The sequence below is a fragment of the Hyposmocoma kahamanoa genome, unplaced genomic scaffold (assembly GCF_003589595.1).
Source record: "Hyposmocoma kahamanoa isolate Upper Pololo Valley unplaced genomic scaffold, ASM358959v1 263, whole genome shotgun sequence".
Lineage (NCBI taxonomy): Eukaryota > Metazoa > Arthropoda > Insecta > Lepidoptera > Cosmopterigidae > Hyposmocoma > Hyposmocoma kahamanoa.
In genome coordinates this window covers 2,377,289-2,389,302 of record NW_020653766.1, presented here as the reverse complement: position 1 = coordinate 2,389,302, position 12,014 = coordinate 2,377,289, and the positions used below count along the sequence as shown (strand labels likewise).

The 12,014-nt window shown below is 37.3% G+C and overlaps 1 protein-coding gene across 2 annotated transcripts in view; it reads right to left on the bottom strand.

The window, feature by feature from the left end:
- Positions 1 to 10,871, bottom strand: part of LOC113228969 (potassium voltage-gated channel protein Shal) — a 230,067-nt gene extending 219,196 nt beyond the window's left edge. For both annotated transcript variants that reach the window (XM_026462427.1, XM_026462428.1), the window contains exon 1: positions 9,727 to 10,871. In XM_026462427.1, the coding sequence (XP_026318212.1) occupies positions 9,727 to 10,841 (1,115 nt within the window). In that variant the 5' untranslated portion in view covers positions 10,842 to 10,871. The remainder of the gene's footprint in view (positions 1 to 9,726) is intronic.
- Between the last annotated feature and the right edge of the window lie 1,143 nt (positions 10,872 to 12,014).

The window sequence follows — 12,014 nt, the reverse complement described above, 5'->3', positions numbered from 1 at the left end:
TACGCTCTCCCCTTTTCAACATCAAGGTAACTAGACGTAGGCTAGGGTTCCACCCCTATGTAATGGATATTCCACGAAGCTTCTCGCTCCTACATTTATATGACGAAAAGCCATGGCGTCTGCCAGCCTGCAGACTTATTCCTTGAACGCAATTTTTTTCATGAAACTAAGTGACGAGACGAACAAGTCGCCCATCTGGTAGTAAGTGACACGCCTGTCCATAACAGTTGCAGTACCACTCAGTGCTTTAATTTTGTAGTTTGAGATCAGGTAATTAGTGTTGTTATCTGGCACAGTCTTAGCATGTTAGTATTATGAATTGTATCACCATGACCCAAATGGTCGTCGTAGCCACCCTTCCTTAGCATAGTTTTATATGGCAATAGCGTTAAAATGGAAACTTTCGTCCTGAAAATGACGGCTATTACTCAAATGATATGGTTATCATAGTTTCCTTATTGCGGAACGATAATCTGTCGTCACAACACGAGGTATCAGGTCGTATGTCCGGGAAGGATCATTTTATTTACTGTGTTTAAATGAGTATTCGGAATCTTTATTAGCTTTATTAGCGATAGCTACAAAATTATTTAAACAGAAAAATATGGCTTGATACAGTTAAAAAACACTCGCCGGTATATTAGTGTGTTTTAAAAGGTTAGGCATATTGACTTTAACAGGTATATACACAGGGCGCACTATAAGTTTCCGGAACTGGCCACTTACATAAACAATATTTAAAAAGTAATTACAACATTTGAAAATGGAACTCTTTGGCTATAGAATACAATTTGTTTCATCTGACTGTCACTTGTTTCTACGTTGTGGCGTCATTTTAGAAATTGGTTGTCTACATCACCATGGATTTAGGTCGCGAAAATATTCGTAGTATGATTTTCTACGACTTTAAGAGTAACTTAACAGCTCAGCGGAGCTTCGCTCGGATTCAAACTGCTTTTGGCGATGAAGCACCATGCAAGACGACAATTTATAGCTGGTTTGCAGAATTCAAACGCGGTCGAGTGAATCTCAGTGACGAATTTCGTGATGGTCGCCCGTCCACTGCTGTGAACAACAAAAACATCGATGCTGTGCGCGATATGATCAAAACGGAAAGGCATATGACATACCATGAGATTCGGGCATCTTTAGGCATAGGCATGAGTCAAATACAATCAATACTATACAAACATTTGGGTGTGAAAAAGCTGTGCTCTCGGTGGATTCCACACAATTTGACTGAGGCTCAAAAAACGGATCGCGTTACTTGTTGCAAAGCCATGCTTACCAGATTCAACGAAAGGGCGTCAAATTTGGTGTGGGACATAGTAACAGGTGACGAAACATGGATTTATAGTTACGATCCCAAAACTAAGCAGCAATCGAGTGTATGGGTCTTTCGAGACGAGCCGAAACCAACTAAAGTGGCGCGCGTGCAAAGTGCCTCTAAGCGGATGATTGCTTCTTTCTTTTAATAAAACTGGACACGTGGCTTTTGTTGCTTTGGAGAATCGTTGTACCATGAATAGTGAATGGTACACGACCATTTGTTTGCCGGAAGTTATTGACAAACTCCATAAAAATAACCGTAAACGCCATATCATCTTGCGCCCCGATAATGCCAGCTCTCACACGGCCAGACAGACAAATGAATTTTTGAAGGTGAACAACGTTGACCTTTGAGCCGTCTCGCGTACAATCCCGACCTGGCACCCTATGACTTTTATTTATTTCCAAAAATGAAGAACCAGTTACGCGGTCATCGATTTTCATCACCTGAAGAGGCTGTCGAAGAGTATGAAAAATATATTTCAGAGATTGTGATTGTATATTTCAGAGTGGCATATATGTTTTCAAAATTGGTTCATTCGTATGAAAAAGTGCATTAACGCTAACGGAGAATATTTTGAGAAACAATAAATTCATATCTGACCATTTTAGTATTTTTTTCGTATTCATTCCGGAAACTTATAGTGCGCCCCACGTACACACTTGAGTCGTGCAAATGTATTAGAAACCATTCCAATTTATTTATTCTAAAAATTGAAATTAAACGTAAGTACAGAAACCTACATCAACCACATGTACGATTTTCTAAATTGAAATTGTTTGTTCAGGACCGCAAATTATGGTAAGTAAAATTTACAATCACATACCAATTTACATACAAGAGATTCAAGAATTTAAACTTTTCTCCAAATATTTAAAATAATTCCTCATAAATAAAAGTTATAGTAATACTAAAGAATTTTTCAGTAACAAAATATAATCTATTATATAATTCATTTGAGATATTTCCGATATCCTTCTCAGTTTATCTTATGCATGTATAATTCTAATAATATATTTAATATGATCGCAATTTTATTTTATTACTTTTAAAATAAGTAAGTGCTCTCATCACTTCGCTGTGCCCGTACAGGGTGTCACAATGCAATAAATTAATAAATAAATAAATATTTTCCGATCCCAGGGCATGTACCGGATCATAGGAAACCATGGCTTATGGTATGGCAAAACACATGCACACAATTTTGGGGCTACTTGATAGTTTTTTTAAATTTTGTGTGGATATTTTCACTTTTCCGTACGCGCGTCTTTTCAATAGTGATTGACACATCGTAGCGTGGTGGCGCGCGTAAGTATTGCTTTATTATATAGATACATTACAGAGGCGGAAGTTCTCAAATCAAGCCATAGATAATAAGAAGCGTAACCGTACGCCTAGTGGTAAGCGTCACGCCTGTCCATGACAGTTGCAGTGCCACTCAGAGCTTTAAATCACAAAGATCTGACGGGCACTGCCAATGCGTCCATCATCCTGTGACGTAAGTTAACAAGTTCCGCGTGCCTGTAATTTCACGAGCACCATTACCCTTCAAAAGCGGAACTAGGTAAGGTGGCAGTACTTCCCTGGCGGAACTTTTGACAAGAAGCTCCACTGCTACTAAATCTATATGTGTGTCTGTCTGGAACACCAATTTAATGCTGTCTAATGATATTGTAAAATTGCTTGCCTCATTATTAATACGATCAGTTTTCTGCCACGGCAATCTTTTTATCAAGCCATCGCCATCGTTGCCCGCCGTGAGGAATAAAATTTGGGTGTCAAGTACTCTAGGCTTTCGTAACCTTCACGGACTAATCAGAAGCTCATTAGTAGCAGCGGAAATGCGTCCAAAGATGGCTGCTGATACAGTTGATGAATCACCACGAAAATGATAAAATGAATTCATCTAAAAAACTTACGAAATTGCGGGTTTTCTAAATGTGTTTCTTACTCAAATTAAGAATATATGTGTACCTATTATCACGGATTTTTGAGGTAGTCAACTCAGTTTTCATATTTCTAAACTAGTGGGGCAGACCCTATTAATGATCTATTAGAGTGGATTTCAATTATAACCATATTCTTCTCTTCTTCGTAGGGTACATGAAAGGAGCCTCCCTGCACGACGTATCTGTACGTCTGATGCACCCTGGGCATCTATTTCACGACGATGGTAAGCATTATAGCGTATGCCATCGATAAGAAGAATGACCATGTTAAAACACTGATTAAGTCATGGCGTAATTCAGTCGATTTATCATCTAATCTCGATTTCACTATGTCCCATTACTGATTCGTGAAATTTAACATGAGTTCACATGAGTCATGTAAAACTTTTGATGACTCCGTGGCGCATTATTTTTTTTTTTTTTTTTTTTTTTTTTTTTTAGCATTAGCTTGCACACCGGTTTTCGCGGTGTAGAAATCGAACTTTTCTATGTTGTCTCAAGTCTGGGTGTTCGTGGTACTGTCGTCATATAATAATAAACAATATAAATATAAAATATAAATTTAATAAACAAATTTTGTTTACCTATTAAATTTAGTTATCGTGGTCAATTCAATATCAACAATAATAAGAATAAAATAAACCAACTCATCTAAATTACATAAATAATTTCCGACCAATCACGTAGTTGAACGTGTCATTGTGATTTTTTTTTATCGAAGGAAAAAGTTAGGTACACCACAGTCCATCGTCAGGTTTGAACTTCAAAAACCTTTTCCACGCTAGAGTGCAAAAGCTGCGGGTTTTGCGCGCAGCTTTCTAATGAAAAAGAAAGCCTTTCCGAGCTAGTGAAGTGAAAATATATTTTCCATTGTGGTTCTACAACATTATGTTTTCACTTTCACTTACATCACATTATTGTCACTTTGAACAAAAACTTTGAATTCGTAATTATTGGAATTTTCAGGATAAATTCTTTTGTTATTTGGTTTCAAACAAGGAATAAAGTTATGACTTTCTTCATCACCATTTCTTTCATCGTATTTTCTTCATAACATAGTTAAAATCTTAGAATAATAACGCATAGAATGATAGTTTCATATCAAACGAACTGTCACAAGTGAGGCAAAAATCAAATTCATGTAAGCTAGTTTTAGTAGTAGGTTAATTTTCGGTTTTAGTGAATATTTATATAAAAATACAAGTTGAAACGCGTTACTTCCTTGTGGAATGTGATGTTAGTATTTATTTTATGTTTGTCTGGCGTGTTTTTACACTCATTTACCGCACATTTCGTCATTTTTAGCTAAAATTCTTGATCTGTTCGCGGTGCAAGTTGACCTTGAGCACTGAAGGCCCGCCCGCTCGTGTAGGCCCATTGGGCGCGCTTCAATTTGCCTCACTTAGCGTGTGCGGACTAGGTTTCCATGCGTTATTATTCTAAGGTTAAAATAAAATTAATATTTGTAAAAACTGTACTAGTAACTTCAAAAGCCCGCCATTGTAACTTACTTTTGGATTGGAGCAACCTATACGATGTTGATCTAAAGCAACTTTTTATAGAGCATAGTAAATATGTAAACAAGTCAATTTAGCTTATTCAAAAACAGCATAAAGCATTTGAAATTTTTGTCAAGTGAACGCAATAACGTGCTCTCATTATTCTGTCAGGGAAAATGTGTGCGCTGTGATTTTATATGCGATATTTTACTCGAGCGGCGAATGTGACACGATGAGAACACGAATCGATGCCATTTTCGGTGTTCGCATTAAGCTTTGACCCAGTTCTTTTTACAATTTATGAAATAAAATATATGTAAAGCTCTACTTGTGCGTGAATTTTATCTTGGAATGGATCTGATTATAAAATTTATTTTCATTACGTGCTGATCAACGATTGTGTGACTACTTTTTACGGGTCCCTGTGAAAACGACCTTGATAAAGTTTTCCAGGTTTTTACGTGGATTATAAGCGCTTTAATGCCCTTAGATTCAGCAGCAGTCGATCTCCTTGTAAAAGAGTTCGTTCAGGGAAGTTACTGCTTACTGGTTTGAAAGGGTGCTGGTGAAATTACAGGCACATGGGACTTGTCATCGTCTCGGTTGGACGGGCGCAGTGGCAGTACCCCTCAGATTATTGTGGTTTAAATCTCTGAGTGGCACTGCAACTGTTATGCACAGGCGCTTACCACCAGGTATCATAAAAAACACACCTTCACTCACATTTCTCAACTTTGACCTGTCGAAATCGGCAGCAGGAATTATGATTGAAGCAACCGAAAATCGTTAGGTTTATTTATGATATTTGTGACTGTACTAACAAGTCACGTGACTGGTGGTTAGTGACGCGCCTAACCATGGGGGCTACTCTCGATCTCCATCCGACATCCGTCCGAAACAATTACTGTCAAATAAGTAATATTTGTCAAAATTAAAAGACAAGTATCCAGTATGAAGCTTCATTCGCATTGCGCGTCTTTTCATTTGGTCAAGTATTGCTTATTTGGCAGTAATTGTTTCGGACGGATGTTGGACGGAGATCGAGAGTAGACCCCCAGAACCGTCCGAGGGTAGCCCCTGAGACATAAACTTGGCAAGTCCCAAGTAATTTCATTATCACTTAGAGCGATGGCACACCGCGTCCTATTTATATCCGTTCCGAATCCGAGAAAATTCGGACCTACTTCGGATATCGCGTGTGCGCTTGGATATGAGTCTGGGAAAGTACAAATATCACTTGTACACCTAGAGAATACTACTAACTGTTTGTCCTTTTAATCTTCGTCCACTTTTAGCATTGTTAGTACATACGAAGACGCAGGAGAAATAAAAAGTTTTGGGTACACCTTCTCCTGTCGTCCTGGCTTTTTAGGGAAACATTTTATAATGAGAAATAGTTATAAGATGTCTATAAAATTGTTTAATTTTATATCTGACTATGTAAACCAAATGCCTCAAAGAGAATTTAAAAATTATATGTATTAAATACTATTAGATTATTGTTTTTACAGACTAGATGTATTTCTCATTTATAAATTTATTTAACTCAGACTACATTAAATATTGTGAATTAAACTTTATGTCATAATTTACATATACATATAATGACAAAAATTGACATAAATAATAAATAATAAAGCTAGATAATAGATTAATATTGTATGTGTTTATTAAAACGACTGCTATGACATAATATTGTAAAATTTTGCATGTCATGTCATTTTAAGAGACCAAGTATTATACACTTTTACCATCACCAATACCGTGTTTGCTTGCAAATAAAGCATTTTCATTTTTCATTTAGAATAATTACGATCAAATTAATTAAAACAGCAAGAAATTTACTTATTACTGAATTTCCACTTTTAATTTCATTGTATATATTTATCGATACTTGCTGTTTCTCTTCATCCCTCCGCGCAGCCGTCACCTCCGCGTTCGGACTCGTATCGGTAACTTCGATCCGCGAAAATAATGCTCCGAATTCAAGGTATTCTCGACTTCGGAAGACGGAATTCGGATTTAGTTCGAACTTCATAAGAAGGGATTAGGACTAATTCTAATCTCTAAAATAGTACTACAACTACTTCGGTCCGTCATTTCTCGGATTTCTCCGTCACACATCCGTCCGAAACAATTACTGCCAATTAAGCAATACTTGACCAAATAAAAAGACGCGTGATGCGAATGAAGCTTCATACTGGATACTTGTCTTTTAATTTTGTCGAATATTACTTATTTGACAGTAATTGTTTCGGACGGAAATCGAGAATAGATCGGATGCAGTGCACAAACGCTCTTACTCTTCAAAACCGGAGCTCCGTGATGCTCTGGTACCATATTGTTGAGAGTCTGGTCTTTATCTAAGTTGTTGTAGGATAGATTTATTAGCCCTCCAACAGCGCTTTTCGAAGGCGTCTATCTCTTTTCAGTCTACCTACCTCAGTCGGCCTAAAAATTGTTTTTATTAATGGGAAAATTCAAAAGCTCTACGCACATTAACTCTATAGAAATCACCACAAAACCTGTCAAAACAGCAAGAAGCACACATGAAAGCTTTCAGAGAGAGTGACGTAATCAATTATAGCCTCCATTAAGCTCAGGTAAGTTTGGCGCTTTTTAACCTAACTTTGGGGACTGTTAGGTTAGTAAGTTAAGTTACAGCGTTGGGAAGGGTTAATTAAGATTTTAGGGTCGATATGTGGCCTTGAAAATTTACTAGTAAACAATAGAGTTCAGTTTATCGTCAAATCAAGTCTTAGGCTGCTAACAGATTTGCTTCGCTCATTAACTGCATGCAGTCGATCTCGGCTGCATGAAGTCGGTTTCGACTGCATGCAGTTAATGCGTGAAGACGTTATCAACTTCATGCAGTTGAGGTATCGGATAACGACTTCACGTCCTTTTCGCGGCGATAATTAAACGACAAAGATAGCTATATATATAAACACCATTTCATATCGTTGTCCTTGTTCTTCAAAATGTGTAACAGTAGTTCATTACTAAATAAAATAAAAGAACGAATGACTCTAGCGCGGTATTTTACCAAATCAGAATTCGCAAATTCGCAATAAAAATAAATAAATTTTAATAATAGCAACATAGCTTTACCAACTGAAATAAATATGTCACGGGGAGGCTTATAACACATTGCATGTGATGTACTGCCATGGTACGGCCACAGATGTTTGTAAGGTCAGTTGAGATAAAAATACAGTTAATTTCTTGTCCTAAAACCATGTAAAATTTCATTAAATATACTAAAAATAATCTAGGATGATCCTTGTGGCAGTTCATAAAAAATCTACATAATATAACCTCTTAACAACGTGCACTAATTTACGTATTTTGTAAACTATTTTTAAAAGCCTCGCTTTTGAATGAATAGGGTAGGAAATACATTAAATTAAAATAAGAAATCAATGTTAATTTGCGAGAGATGAGAGATCTTTTTTTTTTTTCAAAAATACATTAATTTTTTACGACAACATGCAAGATCACTACACTGCATTTGCTAGAGATAAGATATATCGATAAAAAATTTTCGATAATGTAATGGAAAAATTCGTAAAGAAGTAAGTCCAAACGCAGGGTACCACGATTTTCTCTAACTAAAGTAAACGATTCTTTCATTTGGCACTGTACACGTTTTTACAATAAGATTACCTATTCCTAAGTTTAAAACTTACATTAAAACTATTTTAATTGAAAAGTCACATTACAAAATTGTAGACTACGTGTTAGATAAAGATTTATGGAGAGAGAACATGAGTCTAGATTCCACACAATTATGATTCAAAGTATATTCCATAGCATTTAAGTTTATTTGAAAAGAGCAATCCCTAGAGTTTCTTGCTCGTTCTTCTTAGGAAGGTCAGAGTAGTTAATAAGCAGTACCTTAAAAAATTACTTTTTCAAGTTTTACCTATGGAATAAATGATTAATTGACTTTGACTTTGACAAAGCATGAATTGTAATCATAGACAATGAATTGACATGTCAGTGTTATTACTTTTCTGAAACCTACAAATGAAATGACAAATGTTTTTAGAAATATACTAAAATATAAATTGAAATTGCATTTGAATTATAGTTGTGTTTTGAGCCTTCAATAATATAAAAAACAGTTCACACAATACGTCAAAAAAATAAAAACTAATCAAATACACTAAAAACCTACCGACTTTACCTCATCCCTATGACAAACGTCAAATGAAGTGTATATGTTACTCAGAAGTAGTGCACCCTTTTGCAGATAGCGAAGCTAATCTTTTTAAAAATAATGTCAATTACACCCCGAAAAACACTTTATCACTGATTTCAAAACTAATATTATTATTACAAGCGTAATCGGTATTCACGTATCTAAAACGCAATCATCACAAAACTGGAAATAGTCCAGCTTTATCGCATGATCACAAACAAAAGTTTCCTTTATAAAAAACGCAACACCGATAGCCACGTCAATTTCCACTCGGAAACCAACGGTCATTTTGTCAAAATGGCGCTCTCAATGGCTACACAAATGAAAATTAAATTAAAACCGTGTACCCACATTAATATTTCAAAGGTTAAAATCACGAAACCTTTTATGGAGGGAAATCTGCACCGCTATGACAGTTATTTTCCCGCGTTAATTTTTAATGGCGGCGACAGGTGTCAGTTCAGTTGTCCCGCGCTGGGTTTTATGGATTTTTCTCTTCTCGAACTACCAATACATTACAATTTTACAAAACTCCGTCAAGCTTGTAGCAACGCTCTTTATTGACACGCTATGAAGGACATAAAGTTCTCACCACAAAATAAAACTCAATCGATAGAATTTCACACGCATACTGTCAACTGTACACCTGTTTAGACTCAACAATTATACCAACTATGAGAAATATTCGCCTGTTATGATATTTAATATTTACAAATAGTAATCTTTAAATAAACTACCACTCACCCCAATGTGGTCATGGTGACAATGGTGTACCAGAAGGCAGCAGGAATGGATGTGAAGTTAGTATCTTGCTCGTTCTTCTCGGCGTAGAACATGACAGTAGCAAAAATGATGATCGCCATGGCCAGTGAGAAGACCAGAAATCCAAGCTCGCTCGCACAAGACTTTAGGGTATATCCGAGAATTCGCAACCCTTGCGAGTGCCGCGAAAATTTAAAGATTCGGAACACCCTGAACACTCGAAGAGTGACGAACGCGCCTGACACATCATCGTTGTCTGTGATCCCCAGACCAATGTAGTATGGCAAGATAGCCACCACGTCAATGATCGACATGACTGACCGCACGAATTTGCAACGATCCGGAGCAGCAAAAAGCCGAAGCAAGTACTCTGCCGTGAAAATCATCACGCAAGCTGTGTCCAGACAAAAGAAAACTATCTTGTATCTCTCTCCGCAGGGCAGCGTACCAGCTCGCCCGGGACGATGTCCACATGGGACTGTCTCAACCACATTAGCCATCACAGAAACTGCGATGAAAAATCCAGTTACATAGTAGAATACTAACGCAGCAGTAGAAGTGTGAGGGTTCTCGAACGCCCTCCACATCTTCTGCCTCAAGTCCGTTAGCTGGGGCAGACTCTGGTCCCCAGCTTCACTAAGCTTATCGTCCATAAGCCTTTCCGCATTCTCCCGCTTTCTATCCCTATAGTCCTCATAACAACAGTCCCCGATAACGTCAGGTAGAATACCAAAGAACGCAAGCTCCTCATCGTAACCCGTCAAGCATTCGTGTTTTGGGTAATGAAGCTTGCCAGTTCTGTAGTAATTGAGTATGTGTCTGAAAATGTCTGGATCCCGGTCGAAGAAGTACTCATGACTGTCCTCATCGTAGAAGAACTCTCGTTCGGTTGATCCGAGGAGGGAGTCGGGGTATTTCTCGAGTGTGTTTCGCCAGGTCTCGAAGCGACGGCCTGATACGTTTATGAGAAGTTTCTCGTCTTCTGCTCGACGGCGGTCTTTTGGGACTGGTGGGGGTGGTAGCGGGTGAGTAGCGATCGGTACCCAGCCGATGGCGGCGGCGCGGGCAAAGGGCAGCCACGCGGCGACGGACGCCATGCTGCGTGTTGGCGCGGCGGCGGCGCCGCGGGAACTGAGAGACGCCCCCCCACACGCTCTATTTCGGGAGACCGCCCAGATGGTCTGGGTTGCCAGAAGCAACATCAGAACTCGGCATTAATGTTATATCAGGGATTGTGTTTTGATTGATCGCATTTTTTGTTATCGAGGTGTAATTTCGTAATGCTTTCTTTTTCTTTTCGATCTTTTAAATTAATATTATTCGTTTATAAAATGATTCGATACGAATACAAAATGTTTAGATTACAGAAAATGAGAAATCATTTTTAACCGACTTCAAAAAAGGAGGAGGTTCTCAATTCGAGTTGTTTCGTGTGTATGTTACGACATTTGTGAAGTGATTTCCATGATTCTTTATTGGAAAGAGGATACTTCGGTAAAGGTCTCATTCTAATTTGCAGAAAATATTCCACCTCAAAGGGTAGCAAATTAGGGGATGAATCCAGTTTACTGGATTTCAACAAAACTTGGCAAATAGATATAATTTCACAAACTTTCGAGGTCAGTTACTTATTACAATATTATATAAATGCTTTCTTGTTCTAGTTTTTGTTTACTTGGAAAAAACTTTATTGTTTTTTCGTAGTACATTTAAACTGTATGCTGTTTGCTTGTCACAGAAATTCTGAGTGACCCCGAATTATAGACGAATATATTCCTTAGAACAAAAAAAAACAATAAATCAAAATTTCTGTCTCATTATTTACAACGAGTAAGAATTCATATTTTGTCATTTGAATTTTATTAAATTTTCAAGAACCTAACTTCGCTTTTTCACTTCAAAAATTGATGGAAACTTCTATTTGCCAAGTTTTATTGAAATTGGTTAAAGAAAGTGGAAGAAATCCAAAAAATAATATATAACTTACTACCCTTAGAGGTTGAATGTTTTCTTCAAAGTTGAATGGGATCACATGGGAAAAAAGAATCTTCACACAAACGAATTGAGAACCACCTCCTTTTTGAAGTCGGTTAAAAAAGAAAACCATTTTTTTTTATGAAAGTGTGCACCTTAAAATTGGGAATCTTTTCCTCCACCGGTAACCCTTACCCGGGAAAGTCGTCACAACGCATGCGTGACTCGTGACGTCACTGCCTAATAAATTGATTTTCAGCTGCCCATCTCTGTCTCTCCCGTTACAACTCGTATAT